This window comes from Siphateles boraxobius, unplaced genomic scaffold (assembly GCF_051911475.1).
Source record: "Siphateles boraxobius isolate OS27281-9 unplaced genomic scaffold, OSU_SipBor_1 29, whole genome shotgun sequence".
Taxonomy (NCBI): Eukaryota; Metazoa; Chordata; class Actinopteri; order Cypriniformes; family Leuciscidae; genus Siphateles; species Siphateles boraxobius.
Window position 1 is genome coordinate 18,655,716 of NW_027508908.1, and position 26,347 is coordinate 18,682,062.

At 41.1% G+C, this 26,347-nt stretch overlaps 2 protein-coding genes across 3 annotated transcripts in view; both read right to left on the reverse strand.

Annotated features, from left to right (window-relative positions):
• The window catches only part of LOC143753933 (uncharacterized), a 379,044-nt gene that overhangs the window by 295,164 nt on the left and 57,533 nt on the right, over positions 1 to 26,347 (reverse strand). The gene's annotated exons all lie outside the window — the stretch shown is intronic.
• nlgn4xa (neuroligin 4 X-linked a) overlaps positions 1 to 26,347 on the reverse strand; it is a 207,120-nt gene that overhangs the window by 149,369 nt on the left and 31,404 nt on the right. Inside the window, exon 3 of one of the 2 annotated variants that reach the window (XM_077246790.1) lies at positions 11,379 to 11,438. The exons of the other annotated variant lie outside the window; for it this stretch is intronic. Within the exon in view, the coding sequence (XP_077102905.1) occupies positions 11,379 to 11,438 (60 nt within the window). The remainder of the gene's footprint in view (positions 1 to 11,378; positions 11,439 to 26,347) is intronic. 2 annotated transcript variants of the gene reach the window in all.

Sequence of the window (26,347 nt, forward strand, 5' to 3'; positions counted from 1 at the left end):
AGGGGTTATGACATTCAGTATGTGTGCCTGCGTCTGTTAGCATCCACCTCTGTAAACATACTCAATGCAAACAGCCTCCTCTCGGTGGGAGTGGTATATCTGCATTAGGAACGCCCTGTTGGCTTCTCAGACTGGAGTGGAGTCCAACAGGGGACAGCATAAGTAATTGGTATACAGCCAAAGCCACCTCACTGTACTTTGATTATTGGTTTCTGTTGCATATGGCTTCATTAACTGCGTAGAGGTGGTGCACAAACACATAGACACAAACACACACACACACACACACACACACACACACACACACACATACACACACACACACACACACAGAGAGAGCGTGGTCTGCTGCAGAGCTGGCACAATCCTACAGCGCCTGTGGGCAGGCGAGCAGAATTAACGGCAAGTCTGTGTATCGTTCTCCCCGCAAATGAAAACAGAGAGAACAAGAGAGAGGGGAACAGTGAGAGAGAGAGAAAGAGAGGGAGAGGTGGAAAACAACCCATCGTGACAGGTGATTAATCTCGTTCGGGTTCTGAGTGGGCGCCAGGCAGTGCACTAATGCGAGTGCATCTATTTTGCAGGTCTTTGCTGGTGTAAAACTTTCAACGTTGCAGCGCCTTTATTGCGCTGGACCATCAGCAAGGTCAGAACCTCCTGTCTAACATTCTGCCTCTCAACCAGGCAGACTAATAGCTGCACACGGGATTCTAGTTTAGTGGAGATGTTACTCAAGCTTTGTGTTGATGTTTTACCCTTTTACACTGGTCTAGGATTACCTATCCTGACCCGAAATCGCAAGCAAACCCATTACTACCAACGCAGGCAAGAGCATACCACCCACAAAATTGGAAACCTCTATTATGGTGAATCTTAACTGGAAAACTTGAGCCAGTAGCAGTAGTTTAGGTAATGATCACATGGGCTCTTTCCAAGAAAACAATTTAAATCATTCATCTCCACAGCTATTGGAAGGAGAACAATCCAGAAACACATTACGAGAATGGAGGGCTGCCATGACCTTGTCTAGAGTAGATGCCGATACACATCTTAAGGCTCTTCACAGCAAACTCATAGATCAAGGAGACATATTGGATGGGCTGTTACTTTAGCTGAGAAGGAAGCACATCTATGCACATTTTGCATCCCAGGTGTGTTGAAACTCAACTGGCATTGAAAATTTGCAAAGTTGGCAAACATTTGGGCTCTTGGGAATGTTGAAAAGGAAAGAGTAACGGGCCGTTCACAGAACATTCACACTTTACACTTAGGTTGTTAATGCAGTGCTATTCAATTTGAGAACACTTTCAGCTTGTACATTCTCATGACAATCTATATGAGATGTCTAATGAAAAGCTGATCATTTCATGCAACTTTTACTATTGTATGGACTTTTACTTCAACTTTTAGTCTAACTTTTATAACTTTTAGTATTGCAAGTCCACGGAAAATTTTCAATCTTAAAAAAATCATAAAAAAATCATACAAGTAATCCATATAGACATAGAGGTTGCATAGCGGATGTCAGTAAATAGCAAATCATATTTTTTTTTTTTTTTTTTTATGTGGAATAAAGTTGTTCCCCTTTTAGAATTTTAGAGAAACAACAGTTTATTTGTTTTCCAGTCCGTAAATTTTTTGGGTTAAAAACTATCCCCAAATACATTTATGAGCAAGTACATGACCAGCCAGTGTTCAAAACGATCTGCTTGCCTTAGCTTGATTCAAAACGGTAAGCTTGTAATAATGTTTTTAATTCTAGTGATATTGGTGGATTTCCGTGGGAAATTCGAACATGTCTTTGCATCATTACATCACATCTGTACACATAAAGGTGTCTCGGCTAGTGTGAGGATGTTTGAGATGGAGATTAATAGCCTATTTTCACAACACTTGATCTAATTAAACTTGACTTCGGAGTGGCTACAGAAAAAAGAGACTGCAACCGGGCCCATGTGAAAACAAGGATAAATATCTGAAGGGCATTAAATGTAGTCACGCAATGCTGATGTTGTTAACATTAACAATTTGATAAAGTATAATTTGCACGGTTTGACGTGATATGATAAGCGATCGTTAGATTTAATCAGGGCGATTTACTGCAATGTTTTTTTTCCGCTTAGTTGGTCAGAATAAAAGTGGATGTTACTTGTTCAGATGACATTTTCCGGTGAAAATTCTATTGTTGGTCATACTTCCAAAAAATATAATCTGTGATTCTGAATGTCAGTATCCACCAGAGGCGGACAGAGTACACAGCTTCATTACTTGAGTAAAAGTACAGATACCCCTTGATAAATTTGACTCAAGTACAAGTAAAAGTACGACAGTCAGATGTCTACTTAAGTAAAAGTACTGAAGTACTTGTTTTTAAAAGTACTTGAGTATTAAGATTACATATTCTAAATATTGCATTACTACTGCCACACGTCCGGATTTTAAGCCCCCTGTCCGGCGCAGCCTCAAGCCGGACACTCATTTGTCCTCGTTTTTGGAGTTGCGCTGAATTGTTTAAAAAAATTAACCTATAAAAATCCTGCATAATTGATAGCGGCTCCCTGATGCCAGTAAATTAGTTAAAATCTCCTGTAATCTAGAGCCACGAATGCGAGACAGAACATAGCCTACTGTATGTGCTCCAAATCGTGTAGCGCACACGACAGAGAGAGAGAGAGAGCGAGAGACCTTGCGTGCCCTAGCCGTGAAATGACTTCTTGTAGTTTGGGATGTCTGTGTCCTCCTTTTTGGTGTTATGGAAATGGCCACCCTAACCACATTGCTTACATTTATGTACAGAAACGTCCTACATGGAGTTATGAAAAATGTGAATGTTAATACCTTGGAGAATGTAAAAGGAATTGAAAGTAAAATCAAGTCATTTTCATCTTTTTACCAGGTTGCTTTATTTAACATTTAAGAAAACTTTGGATTAATCCGCGCTGTGGCGTGCCGAGGCACAACCCACGTAAAGTTGATAATTCTGCGAATAACTGTTACTGCAGATTTCGAACAGAGATGGCAACAAAGAGGATGTATTTTTTTACAGTTCTGTCTTCCTTGTGTTGACATTAGTAATAGTAATAATACAGTAAGAGGCTCTACAAATTATCCTATATTTCACAAATGCTTCAGAATGGACATCTAACTATTCTGCCCCTGAATACAACATAAAAAAGGTAATTGCGACTTTTTACATCTCACAATTCTGTAGTAAAATTCTGAAGTAAAAAATTGTGTGATATAAAGTCACAATTGAGTCAGTCTTTTTTCATCAGAATTGGAGTTTATAACTTGCAAATTGCAAGTTTATATCTCACAATTCTGAAAAAAAGACTGAATAGCAAGAAAACAAGTCAGCATTGTGAGTCATAATGAACTGCTTAAGAGTGTATATCTCACAATTCTGACATTATAATTCGCAATTCCAAATTTATATCTTGCAATTCTGAGAGAAAAAAAGTCAGAATTTTGAGTTTATATTAAATAATTGTGAGGAAAAATGTCAGAATTGTGAGATAAAAAGTGACAATTATCTTTATTTTTGGTAACACTTTATTTCGATAGTCCAGTTTAGACATTCTACTAACTATAAGTAACTTTGCAGCTACATGCCAACTAATTATCATTAGAGTATTAGTAGATTGTCTGCTTAATATCTGCTAACACTTTATTTTGTTGGTCCCCACATAGACATTCTACTGACTATAAGTAACTTGGCAACTACAAGTCAACTTGTTCTCCTAACCCCAACCCTAACCCTAACACCTAACCACAACCTAACAGTCTACTGACAGTCTAATACAGTCTACTAATACTCTAATGAGAGTTAGTTGACATGTAGTTGAAAAGTTACTTATAGTTAGTAGAATGTCTAAAGTGACTATCGAAATAAAGTTTAACCTTATTTTTTTTATTCTGTGGCAGAAACAAGCGTACCTGACAGCTCCCTCCAATTTACATAATTTGTATTTATTCAACAATTCTCCTTGATTGTTCTTTACTGTTAAGGTAAATTAACTTAGCTGGTGTCCCATGGTTAAAGGCGTGTAAGGGTCATCTGCCATACTAACATTAAGTAACATGCAACCAAAACCTCACAACATTAATTTGGTGGCACGTGTGAGAACCACGAGACAGAGTTGGCAAGATGAAACATAATCGCTGAAGACATTCTAAACAGGCACTTGCACAGATAGGCCATAAGTGGTGCTCAAGCACATGAACCTTTTGGCCTTTAACAATATAAGTACCCTTTTTTTACAGAATGTTTTGTTTAAATGTGGCCTGTTGAATTAATTGTCATTTTTCAATTAATTCTCACTGTGTGCCCAACAACTTATTCTTCATAATTCTGCGAGACCGCACAAGCCCCTCCCACTCACCAAAGCACCAAACTAGAGGGCTGCATTGGGATTGAGTCCCGCCGGGTCCCGTGGGACCCAAAGCAAATCTCGGTTTGAACTTTGCTGCGGGCGGGAATGGGCGGCTAAAAAAAACCCTGCGGGATCGGGAGGTAGCGTAGTGGAGATTGAGATGTCAATAAATGACGTGGAAAAGAACCTCAAACGAGGTATTTACAGCACAAAACTTAAGCAAGGCAAGTCTGACATTTGGAGAAGTTTCTCAATTGTTTGTGACAAAGATGGAAAGGAACTGGACTTTGTTCATTGTGACAAATGTACATAGGATATATATATATATATTGACATTGACAATTGATGTATTATCACCGATTCCGACTTGTCAATTACAGCGATGTTTTTTAATTTTTTGTATACTGTATTTTCTTGTGGTCGGCTATATTTGTTTCCCTCTCGGGGTGTTGTTTTGCTTTGCGGCTTCATATTTGCTGTGATAGGTCCACAACAGTGCGTTTTTACCTGTCCTGTTCATTATTTAAATTATTGTAGAAAGATGTAGACAGTGGTACGCCTGCATTAACTTCACTGTTGTTGAGATTTTCCCAGAAAACGACGGCTCATTCATTTAAGAAAGAAGTTGAAGAGGGACCCTCAAAAGATCTAGAATCATGTATTTGTATGTATTTATTTAAATATATTTATCTAAATTTATTAGAAGAATAGCTAGAAAAACAGCAAATAAATAAAAAATAAATAAATACATTTAAATAAAAAAATCAATTAAATAAAAATACATTTAGATAAATAGATTTAAATAAATACAAATACATGATTGTATTTGATCCTAAGATACGACTATCTTTTAATGATCAGTGCGTCAGATGCAGGCCAGGGAAACGAAACAAACAACCCCATGAAGCTCTTTATTAATAGCAATACATATACGTGTTTTTTCCTGCGGGACGGGAGAAGACACAAAATCAATGCATCTCTGTTATTGTGCGGGAATAACTTCTAACCAGTTTTGCGGGTGCGGGCGGAATGGACATACATATTGCGGGAGCGGGCGGGACTGTAAAACATACGTTGCGGGAGCGGGCGGTAATGGTCAGAAATTCGGCGGGCGGGAGCGGGATGAAGAAAACAGTCTCTACACCAAACCACTCTGCAGAGCAGGCGAGCAGCATCCACGTCTCCCGGACCTGCCTTTATGGGTGACAGCAAGTTAATAATTGTGTTTGCGCTAAACTTTGTCACTTTGTCACTGTTTGTCACCGTTGTGAAATTAAACCACTATTAAAACAATACAGCAGCCTAACTTGTTACACTTAACAACAAGCAAGCAACAAACAAACAACAAGTCTGGCGTTGATGTAAAATAGCATTGTGCAAGGTGAGAATTGCCACCAAAATTTATAAAAAATGAAATCTTCATTTTAAGCTAATTCAAAATATGAATAAAAACTGTAATATTATATCAATAATACTAAAATAAAACTGAAACACAATCGACCACGAAACTGAATTCGAATCCAACAGGAAAAATAATTATAAGTAAATCATAGATGCTATGTTTGCATTGTATGACCGTAACTGAAAATGTCAAGATATTAATTTGATCTTGTATGAGTTCTTGTATGTTGTGTTAATAACATAATGTAGTTAAGCAATATCACACAAGCAAGAGTGCTATTTTCTCAAATAGCATATCAGCACGATTACAAAATGTGATATGCATTTTATACAACAGTTCAAAACACAATAAGTTGATTATATGAATTGACTATTTTTAGACCAAAAATGTTCAATTTTGACAATTTGTGCTCTTTTTGCCAGTAAAAATAGTTCCCAACAAAGAAATTGTTGAGTCAATGATTCAACGACCCATTCAAAATGTTAATGGACACTTTCATGAATGAATCAGCTGGTTTGAATGATTCTCTGTTTTAGTTTCATATATAATAGTATAATTTCATTTTTCCAACATTTCGTATTTTCAATATTTGAAATGTTATTTTTAGCTATTATAAATAAATCTCATAAAATATTTACACCTTTTAGGCAATTGCAGTGTAAATTTTGATAAATGGTAAGATGTATTTTGTTGATACTGATATCATTTAATTAGTTTATAATGTTAAATAGTATAATTAATCAATAGATCAACATGTAACTATTATTTTTATATAAATAATTATAAGAGGGGTGCCCCTTTTTTCTTGAGTACCTGCCCGCGAAAATTTGTGAACAGCTCAGGTAAATGCAAGAACATTTCCTGTGTGATAGGCCTTTTATGCATCCAGTCTGACACCATCCTGGCCAGAGTTTTTGCCACTTTACGTTATAAAAGTTCCCTTTCTGGTTTTATCTGTGAAACTGTGCTGTGACAAGAAAAGGCAGGTACAGACAACGAGAGAACATGAAAGACAGAAATAAAAGAAAAAGGGAACGAGAGAGAGAGAGAGAGAGAGAGAGGAGAGAGAGAGAGAGAGAGAGAGAGAGAGAGAGAGAGAGAGAGAGAGAGAGAGAGAGAGAGAGAGAGAGAGAGAGAGAGAGCAAGTGTCAGAGAGATAGACAGAAAGGGGAGGGAGGAACGAACGAAAGGAGAGAGTGAGTGGGGGTGACTCCGCAGTGCACACACCCTGGACATTCATCATTGCCAGGACAGGCCGAGGAGGATAATAGAGCACAGCACTGCACACATTACTCATCTTTATACAGAGCAAGAAAGAGAGAGAAAGAACTGAATTCTTCATTAGACTCAACAGTTCTTATTAAAGAAATAGTTCTCCCAAAAAAGAAAATGATGTCATAATTTGCAACACATAAGGTGATATTTAGCAGAATGTACCATTCACTCTTTTCCACAAAGCTTCTATCGAGCTTTCAGGCTTCAAAATGGACACAAAAGCATATATACAGAAGTTTGTGTGTGTGTAACATACATAGCCTTATTATATATCAAATATATTATTTTCTTAACATATAAAAAAAAGAGAAAGAAACAAAGTCAAACTGGTTTCGAAAGGTAAGAAAATAATGACATAATCTTTATTTCTGGATAATCTTTTCAAGTGTTAGTAGGGTGATGGCTGTTAATGACCATGCAGTCTGTACAATGCTGAGCTGTTCAGTCAGTCTGTTCAGCTGTAACACAGATTTGTAATGCACAGCAATACAGGGTAGGCACGCAAGCAAAAACTTGGCTGTAATAAATCATTAAAGACAATTGTATGCCGATTATTGGCCTCACATCAAGCTGAAGTCAACTGTGGCTTCTGGACATGAACCGTATTTGATATTCATGTACTGCTACTGGGTCTCAAATGTAAGCTTTCAACATCAACCTTTAATAAAGCTGTTAAAGTAATGCCGTAGGCCCTCCATTCAGAGCCCATGTTAACCAATTAATGCATGGTTGACAAGTAATATTCTTTCAATCATTCATTTCAAAACAAAAGCTTTTTTTTCTCTGTACAGACCTAGTCTAAAGAGTGTCATCCTTTTAACGGGACTACAGACAGAGAGAGCAGCTTTCTCTTTCATTTTTTTTTGCATTTAAATAGTCTTTCTGGGTGAGTTTTAAAGGTGTCAGGGAATTGTGGAGGCTGGTGCATTGCTGTAGGGTGATTTTGCAGGGGAGTCTCATGGCATAGGTACAACCTTAAGGGAGCAGGAAGAGGAATTAATCGCCACTGCAGATGTTCATACAGACAGAGAGCATCGATCCTGCCCTTCGGAAAATACCATCTTCGTCTCTTCAGCACAAGAAGTTTTTGGTGGAGGTACTTACAAGACTCAAGACTTTTTAAAGTAGCCTGATTTAAAAATGCACTGATTAACTATGAGTATGTTAATATCCCATCTGGACAACTCGGTCCAAAGTCCAAGGCTATTTATAATATAGTTGATATTTTTATTATTATACATTTTTCTTAAATTACCAGTTCAATATTTGTCACCAGATGAGAAACATATTTTTTTTTCTAAATCTTTTTTTTCTTCTAAATCAGGTAAAAGTTACCATAATTCCTTAACATTGTAACAACTTTAAGTTATACAGCACATTAGGACATTATAATCTTTAGAAAGCAAAGTTAAAAGGATTGTTCACCCCAAAATGAAAATGTGGTTATTCATTTACTCAAACTTATATGTTCCTAACCTGAATATAAAGATGTTTTGAGAAATATGTTTTGAGAAATGTTTTGAGAAATTTGAGAAGCACAATGTCCCTTTTTTTTCTCCATATAATCAAAAGTAGATGGAATCCAAATCGTCTTTTTGGAATCCAAAAATGTCTTGAGAAAGATGTTTTGAGAAATGTTTTGAGAAATTTGAGAAACACAATGTCTCTTTTTTTTCTCCATATAATCAAAAGTAGATGGAATCCAAAACGTGTGCTTCATGAGTTCACACTTGCAAATAATCAGATCAGAGTAAAGTAGTATGTGTATATGGCATGCTGTCGGAGGACAGGGCTCCGAGCTCGGTATTTTGGCCCGAACCCAGAGTACTACCCCCGTATTTCTGGTTAGGAAAGTAACCAGCTGAGTGTGAGGAGACAGGGTGGTGGAGGGATGCTGAAAACTGTCGAGGAACATAGGTGAGTCGACTGTGTATATAAATAATAATAATAATACATATAATTTTTATAGCGCGTTTCTAGACACTCAGAGATGCTTTACAGTTGTTGGTTTACATCGATAAAACAAAAAAGAAACAAGGTATATAGATATGGTTACATAACTAGCACAAGAATTGAAGAACTGGGAAAGTCTGTTAACGGGAAAAAGCAAGTTCAAAGAGGTGAGTTTTGAGGGCCTGTTTGAAGGATGTTTGAAGGTTTTGAAGGTGCTTGACTGTTTGATGTGGCCGAGGAGGGCGTTCCAGAGGGTTGGTGCAGCAGCTGAGAAGGCTCTGTCGCCCCCAGGTCCGGCGCTTAGTCCTGATGGTGTTGAGTGTGTCAGCACTAACAGACCTGAGGAGGCGGGCGTGAGTGTGTCGGCTTAATAGGACAGAGAGTAGGACAATACCAGAGGTCAGAGAGGAGTTGATTATGTTGGTGATGAGGGGGAAAAGTGAGGGGAGGCATGTATGTAGTATGTAGTATGTAGTATGTCATTTGCTGATTGGGTAGAAATGTTGATTACTGATTGTTGACAGCAGGTTGGAATGGCTTGATGATTGAAATGATGATTATTGGAATTAGGTGATGATTGGATGGATAATTCGAACCTGTTCTGTCACTTCTGTCTGGTTTATATCTTGGTTTGGTGACAGAGCTCTGACACTCCCGGTGTGTCATGTGTTTGTGTTTAGTCTGGTCTGTTGTGAGCACATGGCTTGTCATGTATTTCCATGTGTCATGTGCTCTCCTGTCAATTGTCTAGCCCGCCCATCTTGTTATCTCATTATTGATTAATTTTTCCCACCTGCCTGCCTCGTTACCCTCTTATGTTTGTTTCCCTATTTAGGCTCCCTGTATTTGCAGTCCTGTGCCGGTTCGTTGTCCATGTTATCCATGTTCCTTGTGTTTCCTGATCCTGCCTGCTTTCTGTCTCGTTTTCCGGTCTCGTTTCCCCCCTTTGTGGGAGTTTTGTTTGTAGTTTTCAGTTTGTTTTCTTAATAAATTATACCCATTGTTATGAACTTGAGTCCTCGCACCTTTGATTTACCCATTCCGTGACATGTTCCTCCCAAACTTTGTTAATAAAACATCATGTGTGTGTTCCTCAGAAGAAAGAAAGTCATATAGGTTTAAAATGACATGAGGGTGAGTGAATTATGACATACATTTTATTTTTGGGTGAACCATCCCTTTGAGTTTACTCAACTTAGACAGCCCAAAAAGTAAACTTTGTAATTTTATTTACTAAAATTTGCTTTGGAACCCTATCCTCCCATTTGGCAGACCAATATCACACTGTCATTCTACAGATTTTACTGTTAACATTATGTGATTACACAGGTCACAGAAGGAGTAACAGCTATCACTGTGTGAGCAATAGTATTCAGATAACTAAACCTGGAAAAAGAGCAAAAATAAGATCTTCGAAAATGTTTCTTGTAGTATTTCCCCAGCTATCTACAGACACATGTTTGCTCTCTTCCATACTAATACAGGTATCAGAGGGCAATCAAAAAGTACAACATGTCTGGACAGCAGCAATCAATGATCGTACACATCACGATCAGAGATCATGACAGCTGATTCCTCGCCAGCCACAAACCATAGTGAGATCCACTGCAGCAATTTATCAGACGTGTCAAGAGCAACCTGAAGAGAACAACACATTCTCTGCCCAATATATATCAATTAAATTACCATATGCTCTATGTTGCTTATATGACGTATATAACATACTTCACTGCTTTCATTCACACAGCTCTACCCTTTCTCAGCATTATAATGCATCATGTCTTAAAGTGCTATTTGTCCAAGTCTAATGGGATGCAAAAGAGCAAGCTATTAATATTACAGTGAGAAGAGTTTCTTCAACCCAGTATCTGACAGGAGTTACAAATGAACAGATTTCCACTGTCAAAACAACACAGGTTAGTGTTCATGCTTCACCGGGCAATGAAGGAAAAACAATAGCAAAAACATGAGAAAAAACATGACTGTTTAATAATTTCTTTGCGGAGAAGAGGGAAAAAAAGCATGCAGGCTTTCGTCAACCGTCTTTCACTTTGCAGCACTGGGAGAAGGCAATGTTTATGTGAGAACAAGTGTTATTTTATGGATGTTATTGAATTTTCGGCACAGGCAAACGTTAGCCTTTTCACACAGCCCTTCAACTCTGTGCTAGGAATCTCCAAAGAGGAAAGAGGTGTCAAAAAGGGGTCCAAGGTGTGCTTTATGATGGTGTACTTCAATGGCCAAAAAAGTTAAGAACTAAATTAAATTAAATTAAAGTATTCATTACAGAAAAAAAAATGCTTTCATGCAAGCTTCAGGCTGGAATCTCTATTGTTTGTCTTTAAAAAAATGGGGAAAGGATTGGGGGAAAATACCTTTATTTTCGCCACCCTCATTATTGGTGAAATCATCGCCTTTGACTGTGTTGGCTCCTACTGTCAACAACAGGGGAAAGGTAAAGAGGATAAATGGGGGAAGAGATTTTAAAACAGCAGCTTAAATATTAAACGAAAACCATTATTATATAAATCTGGTAGAAAACCTACTCTTAACACATTGAGTATTAATCATTGGGGATTTCTAAATTAATAAATACTGTACTTTTTTAGATAATTACAAACATTATTTTCCTATTATAACATAAAAAAAAATACTTATTAGTCTTGCATTTTGGTGTGTAAATGAGGGGGAATAATAAAGTGTTTATGCCACAAAATTATACAATATATATATATATATATATATATATATATATATATATATATATATTATGTATAAAACTTTTATAAAAATTGTATCAAATGCAAAATGAGCATCAGTTGTTTCTGTAAATGACCTTGGCTCATTACATATGCAGCACTGTGTGTTAACATTGGCTCACACTGAGAGATCATGCAGGTTCCAATATGTCTTCTGTTAACAGAGGATTGTGGGATGTCAAGCTGTATAAACAAAAGTAAGTAGCATGTAAATCACTAGAGTGTGAACAACACACCCACCATGCTGGGTCATAAATATTACACCACAGGGATTATGAGGTTGGACTGTAGAACATCACATGTAATAACTTTGCCAAGAGGTGATTACGGTGCAGATACTGAATAATTATACACATCTTCTGTTTTTTTTTTTTTCTTTTCTTAGTTTGTGTTTAGCACAACATATGTATTTATTAATGCACCACACTACTTTTTTCAGCTGATTGGATTTTTTATTATTATTATTTATATTTTTAGCAACAAAAAAAAAGATGAATAAATAAATCCTCTGAAAAGTAGTGCTGAATTTAAGAACAGGATTTCCTGGCATGATACAGTTGGATGCCCATTGATTTGCTACTTTGCTAGTCTGCATTTTCACTCTCCTTTCCTCTATGAATGATGACCCTAACGGTAAATGTCAAGTATTAAAAGAGAGAGAGAAAGTTGCTTTCCTGCAGAGATACGGGATCACAAAGTTTGTGCTTTTACAAAATTACAAATCCTACAGCCTAATTGTATTTAGGTACTAAAAATGTGTTAGCACATATCAATCCCCACATTTAGATATTTTATTTTGGTTATGTGAAATGGTATTGGAATCATTGTTTTGCTCTAAGAAGAACTATCAAAATTCAGTTTTATATCAAATTGAATGATATTCTCTTGCATTATTTCTCTGCATTGTGCCTTCCATTTTTCCTTTTTGTAATAAGATGTTTTTGTTCCTGCTGATGAAAAGTACTGAGCCCTACAGCATGATGCTTCCGCCATATTTCATTGTAGATGTAGTGTGTATTGTTAGGTTTGCACCACACAGATCTATTTGACTTTTAGCTAAACAGCTCTGTCCTGGATTCTAAATCTTTCCCATCACCACTGCATCACTGTTATGAATTTTGGCAAACTCCAGAGATCCTTTTACATGGTTCTTTCTGAGTAACAACTTCTTTTGTACCACCCTCCTAAAGAGGCTTGAATTATACAAAGCTCTACTATGGTGCAGCTTTATGTGTTCCCTGCAGCCACAAAAGTGATCGTTGTATGGCTTCAGAATAACAAATGACAGCTTTGCTATCTGAGCCAAATTCTACACAGATATGGGTTGGGAAGGGGTTAACATGAGTAGATGTAAATTCACTTATATTAGCAACAGTAACATCTACGGAGTCCGAGAGATCTCAACGCGCTGCAACTGAAGAAAACACATCTTCATCAGTTTGACAACACGTGCTGCAAAAACTCACAACACAACCAAATACAGAAACGCGCTGCAAATACTCAAAACGCACATACGATCAGAAAGTTAATATAAACAACAACACAACAAATCACCTTTCAGGTCATTAACGACACCACTGACGAGTAGACATTGAACAATAAGCATGTCCCAGCCAGGTTCGTCACTTTGGGGTCACCTTGAAAAATCAGTTGTGGTCTGTGCTATTCTCTGTACGTTTTAATGAATTTAGCTGTATAATTCACAGCACATGTGCTGTCTAACTGATGAAGATGTTTTCTTAATTTGTTGGTGTTTTTTTTCTATTTGTGTAACTATCATAGGCCAGTAAGAGCTGTGTGTGTGTAAACCTCACTCCCCTGATCTCAAGAGGCGCTCACCTACATTTTCTACCGGTACTGAGACTCGAACGCGTGACCTTCAGGTAACAAGTCCGACTCTCTAACCATTAAGCCACAATTATTTGGAATTTGGTTGTATTGCAAATATTTGCAGCACATATGTTGTCAAACTGATGAAGATGTTTTCTGAATTTGCTAGTGCTTTTTCTATTTGTAAGTGTTTTCTTCAGTTCCAATGCATTGAGCTCTCTCGGCCACCGTGAACTACTGTAAAATGTCTAAAAAACTATTTTTTAACAGGTAAACATTTACATATTTTGTAACACTCTAAGCCCTTGTAACAATTTACAGCCTACTTTGTACTTATTTAGTCGTTGTCAGGCAGAAACCTCATTTCCCTATCAGGGAACTCGAGCTGCGTGAAAACGCTTTGGGAACGCCCCTGCGTGAGTGCGTCATGAAGCAAGTATGAAATCAGTCCAATGGCGAGACGGAACGTCATAGGCGGGTGACGTCATCGACCAGGAAACTATATAAGCACCCCAAAAACACAAGCGCATCAGCTTCTCAGAGTCTTCAGCAAGTGCTCTGTGTATGAAAAAGTCTGTGTCTCAAGTGTTTTTGTCTGTCCTTAGAAATTGCTAGGCAGGAGTTTTTCACATATATATACATATATATATATATATATAAAAAACTATAAAAGAGACAATATATATGTCAAACTGGCGAGCGAACAGCAGTTCAGAAAGTGTGTTCATCCCTGCTCGCGTTATATTACGGGTGGGGACACACACACAATCTGTGTGTTGTTTGTTTGGGAGTGCAGCATGCCCAGTCAGCTCTCGAGGGAGCTGATTGCGAGCATTGCGAGCGTTTGTCCATAAAAACGCTCTGCTCTCGCTGAGCCCTCTTCGAGGAGAGTGGTTCGGTGCACGCTCCCCGCGGTTCAGGTCCCGCTGTTGCCGAGGCACAGCGAAGGCTTCAATCGTGGGGATCACATATGGATCTATCAGCGGGGATTGAGATGGGCTCTGCCTTTTCTCAGCCCTTACCTGGTAGATCCAGTACCTCAGATCCGGGTTCGGAAGCATGCGCTGCGGTTTCTTCCACCCGGGCTGAGGCACCATCATTCTATTACCCAGTTCTGAGGAGCTGGATGTTGTCAGTATTGTGCGAAGGGCTTACGGAGGTTTTCGCTCGAGCTGTGTCAATATTAAGCATTGAGTAGCCAACGGCTAGGCAGGAGTCTGTTACTGAATCTAAATTAGATAAGAGAATTCTCCCTTACCGTGTTCAACCTCCACACCGGTGCTTACCGTTCTTTCATTATCTCCATACTGAGGTTTCGAGATCAGGGAAGAAGCCGGTTTCTTATAGATTTTTTTAGCCCTCTAACATAAACATATTCTAATATAACGGGGGCAAAATATTATGGCGCTATGCCTCGGTAGAAGAGACGCTTGCGAGCCATCTCTCTTCCGAGGCTGCTTCATCATTTAAAGCACCGACTTTACACCCTAGCCTTTAAGAAATACCTCGGGGTAAAGCGTACTCGGGGGCGGGTCAGGCTGTGTCATGTCTGCATACTATGTTGATTTTGCGAGCATACTAGGCTGATCTGCTAAGGGACGTGAGCGAGAGTGAGTAGGTCAGTTCTGACGTGGTTCGAGAACTGCGTCAGGCTGCTGATTTATCTCTGCGTGCAGCCTTGGTGGCCGCAGAGAGTCATATATCGCTTAATTTTTCGACTATGAAAGAGAAAGAAAAAGCTTTTCTTTTAGATGCTCCTCTCTCCCCTGGGGGGTTATTCGGTGACTCAGTTAATTCTGTAATTTGATCAATTTCAGGAAGAAAAATAGGCAGCAGCTTAAAAAAAAAAAAAAAAAAGTTTCTACCATTAAAAGTTCACGTCCCCGGGGCTGCTGGGCGGGAGCAGCCCCGGCTGTCTACGAGCTCTTCGCATAGGGCAGAAGCAGTGTGTCGCGTCTCGCGCTCCCCCTGCTCAGCCAATGCCTGCGGGCGATAGAACTGATCTGAGGACAGTTATATTGGCCAAGAAGGCTTCAGCCAAGAAAAAGTCCTGTCGTCATAAAAGTCAGGACACTGAGGGTGGTCCCCACCGAGGGAGAAAGGTGTTCACCTCTTTTTAGGGTGCCTGTTCTGCCTCGGTGCCCTCAGGGGCCCCTTCTGCCAACCCCGACTCTATGCCGGGGCGTAGACGGTCCCAGCGAGCGCTATTCCGAGGGACGCTCGCTCCCTCTGAGGAGGGTCTCAGGGCAGTCAAACCAGTTGTTCCCTGCCGGTGCGCCGTTACAGGGCACTGTGTTTGCTGCTCAAGTTATACCAGAGGCCAGTCTCGAGAGACTGGTACCCTTTGTAGAATTTCTGGCAGAGGGGGTTCTGCCCACAGTGGTGGGCCCAGAGCAGGCTCTGGTAATGGAACAAGAGGTGAAAACACTCATTCAAAAGGGGGCTATAGAACGGGTTCCTCTTCCCAGTTTGGAGCTAGGTTATTACAGCCGATTACATTACATCCACATTTCCATCCTTCCACAACACAGGAAGTTCCTGAGGTTCACTTTCGGGGGCGAAGCGCGCCAATATCGGGTTCTTTCACGAAATGCATGGATACAGCTCTGGCTCCGCTGCGACTCCAGGATATCCGCATTTTAAAATTTTATCGACGATTGGTTGATTCTAGCTCAATCGGAGCATCGGGCGATTCGGCATCGAGATGTCGTGCTTGCCCATGTCAAAAGTTGGGGTTGAGGCTCAACGCCAAGAACAGTGTGCTTTCTCCATTACAGAGGACCACTTTTCTGGGTGTGGTTTGGGTTTCGACGACGAGGCAGGGACGTCTGTTTCCTGCTCGTATAGCTTCGATTCTCTTAGCCGTCAAACAGGCAAAGCTAGGCCAGTCACTTACTGTAAAAGAATATCAGAGAATTCTGGTCTGATGGCAGCAGCGTCCAACGTTATACCTTGCGGCCCGCTGTACATGAGACCGCTACAGTGGTGGCTCATGACCAAGGGGTTCTCCCCGAGGGGAAACCCGCTCCACATGATCAGGGTCATGCGACGGTGTCTTCGCGCCCTGGCTATGTGGAAAGAATCTTGGTTCCTGTCCCATGCGCCCTTGCTAGGAGCTCCCTGTAGTCGCGTAAAGCTAACAACGGATGCCTCCCTCACGGGCTGGGGGGCGATCATGAGTGGTCGCCCTGCTCAGGGTCTGTGAGGCCCATCATTTTCATTGGCATATAATTGTCTAGAAATGCTGGTGTGTTTCAGGCTCTGAAACACTTCCTCCCAGACCTGAGAGGTCATCATGTTTTTGTCCGGTCAGACAACACATCGGTGGTCTCCTACATAAATCACCAGGAAGGTCTGCGTTCGCGCCCGTTATACAAGCTGGCTCGCCAGATCCTTCTATGGTCCCAGGGGAAGCTTCTTTCATTGAGGCCGATTTATATCCCAGGGTATCTAAATCAGGGGGCAGACATCCTGTCGAGGCAGGGGCCGAGGCCCGGGGAATGGAGACTCCATCCCGAGGTGATGGAGCTCCTATGGAAACATTTCGGTCGTGCCGAGGTAGACCTGTTTGCATCCAGGGAGACATCACACTTCCACTGTGGTTCTCTCTAAGCCATCCAGCCCTCTGGGTTGGACGCTATGGTACAGGCGTGGCCAAGGTCACACCTGTACGCATTTCCCCCGATCGTGCTGCTCCCAGGAGTTCTGGACGTGGGTTTCCGGACCTAATTTCTCTCCTCGACGGCTCTCCCCTGAAGATTCCGATCAGGAGGGACCTTCTCTATCAGGCGAGTGGGTTGATCCTTCACCCCCGCCCAGAACTACGGAGGTTGTGGGCTTGGCCTCTGAGGGGGCCCAGCTCATAGAATCTGGTCTCTCGACTGATGTCGTGGAGACCATCCTCCACTCCAGAGCTCCGGCCACTAGGAAATCTTATGCCTTGAGGTGGAATATGTTCACCTCTTGGTGTGGGGAACACCAGTCGGACCCAGTTAACTGCCCGGTGGGTGCAGAGCTGGAATTCCTTCGGGAGCGTTTCTCCACAGGGTTATCCCACTCCACACTGAAGGTGTACGTGGCGGCCTTATCTGCTACCACGTCCCTTTAAGTGGAGCCTCTCTCGGGAGACACCCACTTATAATTTGTTTCCTTCGTGGCACTTTGAGGCTGAGGCCAGCAGTTCGCACGAGGGTGCCGACCTGGGACCTTGCGGTTGTTCTAGAAGGTCTCTCTCTAGCACCGTTCGAGCCCATTGAAGAAGTTTCTGAGAAGTCATTACTCTAAAAACTATCTTTCTTCTTGCTATCTCTTCTTTAAAAAGAATAAAAAAGGAGATTTTCAAGCTCTATCGGTCTCTCCCTCGTGCTTGGAATTCTCGCCCGGCATGGTAGAAGTTTTTCTCCATCCTAGACCGGGCTAGGTTCCTAAGGTCCCAACTAATACTGTTAGGCCTATTATACTGCAAGCCTTCTGTCCTCCTCCTTTGACGTCGGACCAAGAGAAACTAATCTGCTTTGCCCGGTTAGGGCTCTAGATGCTTACGTCCACAGAGCTGCCCTGGGGAGAAAATGTGAACAACTGATTGTTTGTTTTTGGACCCCCTAGGAAGGGCTGTCCTGCATCTAAGCAGAGGTTGAGCAAGTGGGTGGTCGAGGCCATCTCACTTGCCTTCGAGTCTTCCGGTCAGCCTTCTCCTTTGGCTGTCCGGGCTCATTCAACCAGGAGTATGGCTGCCTCTAAGGCTATTTTGTCAAGAGTATCAATTCAGGACGTTTGCGATGCGGCAGGCTGGTCCTCACCGCACACATTCGTAAAGTTTTACCATCTTGACTTCAGCTCCACTCCAGGGGCGCAGGTGCTTTCGTCCAAATGTGCGCTCTGACTTCACACGACGGACACTTGCTCGTATGGCGGCGTTGGTATTAGCGTTCCCAAAGCGTTTTCACGCAGCTCGAGTTCCCTGATAGGGAACGTCTCTGGTTACGTATGTAACCCTAGTTCCCTGAAGGGAACGAGATGCTGCGTGTCTGTGCCATACTCCCAGCATGCCCGTGAGCACTTGCTTCAGTCTTATCAGAAGCTGATGCGCTTGTGTTTTTGGTGTGCTTATATAGTTTCCTGGTCGATGACGTCACCCGCATATGACGTTCCGTCTCGCCATTGGACTGATTTCATACGTGCTTCATGACGCACTCACGCAGGGGCGTTCCCAAAGTGTTTTCACGCAGCGTCTCGTTCCCTTCAGGGAACTAGGGTTACATACGTAACCAGAGACGATCTCCATATTTATCATTACTATTGATCACCGTTTACATCTGTCTGTGGGTATTGCAAATATTTAATCAATGAAAAGCAACTTCAAACCATCGGTAAAAAGCACTATTGTATCACACACTGTGCCGATACTTGTATCGAAATGGCAATACCGCGTGATTGATGACGTTTGAAGCTTCGAACATCATGCAGTATCGGAAGGTCGGGACAGCTAGTTTGAAGACAGCTAGCATGTCAGCACTGTTTTTTAACTAGTTTAAATCACAGACATTTGGGGTTCATAACAGATAATTCCGCAACAAATCGTTTCTCACTGGATCTTAAAGTGCTGCTTAATATTGCCTGTATGTAAGCAAACCACAGGACTAAACACATCTGCTATGATGTTGAGTTGAATTTGGCCTCTTGTTTTCACCTTTTCTTTGTGTTTGTTCACAGGGTTTTATGGTGCAAACTTAAAACTTGAACCGACGCTGAACAAAAATAACCAAATGCATAATTCAAGAACTGTACATTAATTTATATTCATTCCCGTATTAGTTTCTCATACATGTTTAATGCTAAACCTTTAAATGTGAGGTTACTGTAATTTTTAAGAATTGTTTTTAAGAAACAAAAAATGCCAGACTGACATGAATAATGTTGAGATTAATGATTAGATATATCCAGTTTTCACTTATTTTTGTTCAGTAAAATGAGAAAATAAGTGTAATGCAGTGCTGCCTAAATCCTGCCAAACACTGATTTAATTTAAGAAGTTCAAAATAATCTGTTAAATATAAACAAATGGTAAATGTTCATTGTAAAGTAGATTCACAATGCAAACATAAAATGTTCAGCATAAAATATTTAATGTTGTCAAATTCATTTTTCATTTGAATCACATAGAGAGTTCAATCATAACAAGTCTGTAAATGTTATTGCTTATATTAGATTATTGTCAAATGTAGTCTGGCAACACTTCAGAACTAATATTAAAAATTACAATACTTAATTTATTTTTCAATTTAGTCTACATTCATGTTTTGATTTATACATTTTCAGATTATATTGTGACATACATGAACTGATCTGCCAGCATCAAAAGTTTGTTAATGACTTACTAAACATAAATATTATGAAGTGGTATAATCTGTGTGACTTCTGGTTAGGTATCATGGGCTGAAGTATTACTGATTGAAATTAATAGTAATAATACTTCTTATTTTGACTCTGAAATATTAAATCAGTATGCAATTGCTAACTATGCAGTTCACACTGCAGGGGCTTAATGCTCAGTTCCGATTTTTTGAAAAAATCTGATTTTTTTTGCAAGGCCGTTCACATTTCCAATTAAATGCAACCTTTTGTGATCTACTGTGTGAACGTGAACGTGAACATGAAATGACCCGCATGCGCAGAAGAGTACTCAACGGTCAACGACGTCACTTGTTGTTTGCAGAAGTAGCTTAACATGGCCTGAATAGAGCTGTCCCCCCAAATATTAATTAAATCAGAAACTTCGCTCCCCTTCCATTGACTGGTCTCAGCATCGTCCGCCATAGTTGTTGTTTATCTTCTCATTCCCGCCAACTTCAACGCAGAATTATGACGTTTGTCGCATATCAATGACGTGCGGGTCGGATACATGTGACCTGGCCGTTAAGATTGAAGTCGCATTTCAAAGATCGGATACTTATCGGATTTGGACCACATACCCAAGTGGCCTGGGTCGCATTTGAAAAGATCGGATCTGTGTCGTTCAGACTGTCATGAAAAGATCAGATACAGGTCGCATAGGGGCAAAAAAATCGGAATTGGGTCGTTTCAGCCTGCAGTGTGAACGTAGCCTTTGATATTTTCGTCAACTTCAGGTCCTGAGTGAATTTAATTGACATGTAAAGGAGGCAGTTTGTTTGTGCTGCACAATTTAAAATGACGTGCCATTTCTAGTGACAAGGGATTGTGTCAAGGGCATAACTAAATATACAAGATTCCAGGAGAAATGTTAAAGAAAAATACTGTAATCAATGATAAAATCCATAGTATTCATTAAATATAAATACTGGGTGAGATATGTCACCTCATAGTTACAGCGCAGGACTGTGCCATGAATAAGACAAGTCTCTCTCATCCTTTTTGTTTATAACCTCCTCATTAAAGATAAGGCAGATTTTTAATAAAGCAAGCCCAAAGGTTTTGAACCTGTAGTGCCCTGGTGGCTCAGTAATTAAGTTGAAGGCTAACTGTCTATGTCAATATGTACCTGGTGGAAAAGAAATCGATGATAGGCCATGCTTATTAATGATATGAATCAAATGATAAATAATTAAAGATTTGCTAATAATTAAACTAATTAAGTAATAATGCATTATTAAAGGTCCACAGAAATGCCTTTGCACCCAATATAAGCCATGCATTATTAAAGATTTTCTGTATTAAAACATGTAAAACGTTGATTGCATGAAAAATATCCCAAAGCTTATCTACTACTACAGTTTACCCAGAACTGTTGTACATCAGTAATAAAACATTTTGATGCACACTAAATATGTAATCTATATAGTCTCCACAAAAAAGCCAAAATACAGAACCATGCAAATAGATTAAATTGCACCCATCTGGAAGACTGCAAGTCATTCCAGTTTGTTATTTGTGTATTCAGGCTATATTGTATTCAGCTCCACAACCCTTCTAAAACTGATTCAAGATTGTCATACACAAATACTGTATCACATTCAATTATTTGGCATGTATGTGACAATCGTAAAATTTGTCATATACTCAAAACTCACATCCATGAATAACATTTGGCATTATTGCATGCAACATTATTTAATTATGAGTCCAATTTATTTGCACATTTGGCTTTGTGTGCAATTGTTATTAGTACATCACCAGCAATATGACCATTAAGCTTACACACAATCTGTTTGACTGTACAAGTGATTTAGCTCACTTGATCTTAGTACATCAGAGCCATGTAAATGGACAATGCAGATAAAATATACAAAAGAGGTCACATTCACATGTGCATATATGTAATTGGGTAAAAAAAAAAAGTATATAATATATATTGACATGTGAGTGTGTATGTGTCTATGAACACATGACCCCACATGTTGTGTCGCCCAGAAGTTTTCTATTGCTCCACATAGACTTACCCCGGTCTTTCCATTTATCTGACGTCCTAACAGAAGAGGGAGATCTACTATGGAAGCATATGGGTAGCAATATTCAATTTGAAATGTAATATGCAAAATGATAATTGCAATATGCAAAATGACAATGCAATATGTAAAATGGCAATGCATTTCTGTATTTCAATTGACATTTTCCATTACATTTATGAAACGTTTGGTGCAAAATAAAAATGATAATTCAATTATATAATTTACATTTGCCATTTCAAACATTAGTTCTCTTACGAGAGGTTCTCTCGTATTGCGTAAGTTGCTTACGCTACGGGTAAAGTCATCTTTTCTCGAGATATTGAAGCCAAAAAATTATCCAAATTTTTCCATTTATTGTCAACGCAGTGCAGCAGCTAGCAGACCTAGAGCAGGCAGTCTTGCGTGCTCATTGGCCACCCTGCGGCAACGGCAGCAGCCTACCACTGAGCCTCGCGCGTGACGTCTGCCCTTTACGCGTCACAGCCCGCCAAAAGGGGTGTGGTTTAGCATATAAAAGTCAGGCTCGGTAGGAAGCTCACTGATTTTCATCTCTTCAGCAAAGCTCTCCGCATCGCTGGACTCTGAGAGAAGCCGCCTCCGCCGAAACCAGCGACCAGCACGCAGAGGAAAGCGCCTGAGGAAGCCGGTCGTCTTCGCCGCCTTCAGCCTTCCGTAGCTGCTACGCTATCCGGCGACAAGTATCCTTTTAGTGCTTTGCTTTCTGTGGGTGTTCGCCACCGCGACACTCACTCTCTAAAAGAGCGCGAGGCATTTTTCTCAAAATGCCTCGCATTTCCTGTGGCTCGTGTAGAGCCCTACTCAGCGCAGGAGACCGCCACGTGATCTGCGCTCTCTGCCTGGATTTGGGGGGCTGCGAGCATTGGGATGCGCTTCCGCTGTCGACCCTCTGGGCTCGACTCAAGGCCTTCAATGTGGAAGCTGTCACTCCGCCCTCTGGACCGCGCAAGAAGAAGTGCCGTTCACAGAGGTGACCGGAACCTGAGGTCACCGGAATGCATCCCGCCAGCCTCTCTCTCTCCTTCTCTGCCCCTTCCGGACGCGCAGCTGCCGGCTTCAGCCCTTATTGCCGCCACCTCAGGGGACAAAGCTGAAGGAATTGACCCAGGTGACAGCTGTTCCATCCTGGCATCGGACAGCGAGGAGTGGTCGAGTTCACATCACTCCGCCTCCTCCTCGATCCAGGAAGGCTACAAAGGTTACTGCAGCGGTGTATTCGGCAGCCAATGAGTCGGTAATGCAACCCGCTCGCCTGCACACAACCGCCGTTGCTACGACGACCCAGACAAATCTCTCAAAAGACGGTTGAGTCCCGTCGCGGCCGGACCACCATTGAAACATCTCGCCCTGTCAGTTCCCTTAGAAAGGCTACTGCAGCGATGTATTCGGCAGCCAACGAGCCGGTAATGCAACCCGCTCGCCTGCAAAATCTCAAGAGTATAACTTCTGGCTATCCGGCTCATGCCGTGGTGCTCTAAGTGTAGAAAATGTGCCCACATCTCAGTGTTCACCCCTACAGGCAAGCACGATACCCCCGTGACTCTCACACTCACAGAGCCCACTCTCATAAAGCTGGCAAATGCCGCTCGAGTGCTAGATGTAGGAAATGTGCCCACAACTCTGTGCTCACGCCTACTCTCTGCCCGCACTGTCACACAGCCAAAACAGCCTCATACGAATGAAAGTTACGTGCCCGCTTACGAGCGCTCACGCTTACTAGTAAACGCCCGGCGCTGCTCGCGCATCACAAAGTTATCTCAAAACATTCCCCGTTCAAAGCCACCGGGACGTCACATATGAATGTAAGTTACGTGCCCGCTCACGAGCACTCACGCCTACTAACAAACTTTCTGCCCCGGGCGCCGCTCGCGTATCACAAAGCTATCACAAAACGTTCCCCATTCAAAGCAATCGGGACGTCACATATGAAACAGCCAGCTACCGCTGTCAGCGAGCTGCCGTATTCGAGCACCGAGGGCACGCGCGCCGCGCCCATACCTCCGGTTCAGTTTCCTGAGCCCACGAAGTGCGGCGATCGGAACCCGGAGGCTATTCTGCCCATGGCTATGAATGTAAGTTACGTGCCCGCTTACGAGCGCTCACGCTTACGAATAAACACCAGGCGCTGCTCGTTCACGGCAGTTAAAGGGACACTCCACCCATTTGCATTAAGAGGTCCATTGTTAGACAACCAGTCATACTATTGAATGGTCGTGCAACATTCTTTCATTTTCCCCTGAGACGAGAGAAATCTACTATTTACCTTTTTCACTTCCTCCTACAATGACGCAAAAATCGTCATTTGACGTCATTGTAGGAGGAAGTGTAAAAAGGGGGGATTTCTGTATAGACTACAAGCATAAATTCCCACCCTTTCAAACCCGCCCATAGGGGGTTGTGCCTAATGCGCTAACAGAGCTATCACAGATCAGTGGGTGGGACTTCACTTGCAGATACTGAAAGCAATATCAGCCATCTTGTTTATAAGCTAAGCTAACAAGCGCTGTGGATATAGGAAGTTACGACAATGACGGAAGAAACTAAACATGATATGGAATAGAGGATTTTGAAATTCTGCTGCTCGAATCCGCTGTTCGTGGCTATCTTTACGAGCCGCAATATAGTGAAGAGCAGCTGAGGCTGATGGAGGATCAGGAGGCGGCTGCCTGTCGCGGACGAGGAGCCCGGACTGGGTCGAGCTGAGGCGGGCTGCTGGTGCGTGTGCTCTCGCTGTGCGCTACGGACACAGATAGAGTCCGTCTGCTGCAGAGAATTTCAACGATCGCAATTTCTCCTGGACGAAATCTCTGAATCAGATGACCACACGGACGTTTGTGTTGTGATGTGAACCATCCTAGTTTCGCCTGACTGAACATCCAGGTATCATGCAATAATTCACCATATAGAAAGAAATACAAACGAGTAATTCACTAATGTTTGCCAATGTAACGGGGTTCGTTGTTGTGGGAAGAAGGAGGCTGGAACCGGCGAACATTTGAATGTTTTAATAGTAAAATAAACAAATACAAAACAAAAGTATAAGCCAGCTGGCCACACACAACAGAAACAAAACATAAAATCAGGCCTGTTCCTTTTGTGCTTCCGCTCCTCCGTGAGAGATATGAGACCGCTGCACAGGTGTCATTCATTATCAATCGCGTCGTCCTCTCACGTCCCTCGCCCTCGTCCTGCTCGCCACAGCCAACTAACTAGACATTTTTTGTGAAATGAATTTCAAACTCATTTGGCAGCTAGCCTTCTTGTAGACGGAAGAGTGATTTCTCTGATGTTTGCGCTGTTCTGGATTAGTGGGAGTGGCTTGCGGAGCTGCATTGTGGGAGTTGTTGTCTTACATACAAATGCACCCCAAAGTTATTTTCTGTCTTTTCTCGGTCAAGAGGGCACCAAATTCAAAATTTCTTTTACATTTCGACTACATATATAACCCACTTTCAATAAAGATTAATGTTGAAATGGGTGGAGTGACCCTTTAAGTGTCTTAACTGTGAGTGTAAATGCAATTAAGAAAAATAACATTTAAATTATCATTTTGCTACAGTTTTTGCTTGAAAATGTTAAAATATCTAATCATTTCTGTAATATATTTAAATTTTAAATTTTGCAACTTATAAAGCATTAAAATATGTATCAATTTACATATTAAAACTAGTGTAGGAAATGGCAAATGTAAATTATATAATTCTTTTTTCATTTTCATTTTGCACGAACGTTGCACAAATGTAATGGAAAATGTAAATTCAAAAACATAAATGCATTGCCATTTTACATATTGCATTGTCATTTTGCATATTACATTTCAAATTGAATATTAGTACTCATATGCTTCCATAATCAACTGCCCTACACACTGCTGTGTAATCCCTCGGTAGTAATTAGTAATTTCACCAACTGAAGTTTTGTGCTCTTAGCTAAAAGAGCAACGTTCCTTTCACAGACATTTTACACATTAACCTGAATTCCACAGCCAGACTGAAGAGTTATACGCTTAAAAATTAAATCATGAAAACTCTGAATAGTTTTAGCATGTTATTGAATATGGCAACATTAATATATTTGCTCTTGGCAGACTAGATCTGCTATACGCTGTTGTTGCTGCTGTGGATTATTGCTGCAGGAGAGCAAGTATGGACTTACTACTGCTAATAGATACACAGACATACTGCTGTGAGCATATAAGATATGCTGCTGCTACATAAATAGACATAACAATGGCAGATCTACAGTAGGCAGGTGGAGCTGAGGGAGGTGGAAGGTTTCAGAAGAACTCTGATAATGCGCTTCAAGGGTTAG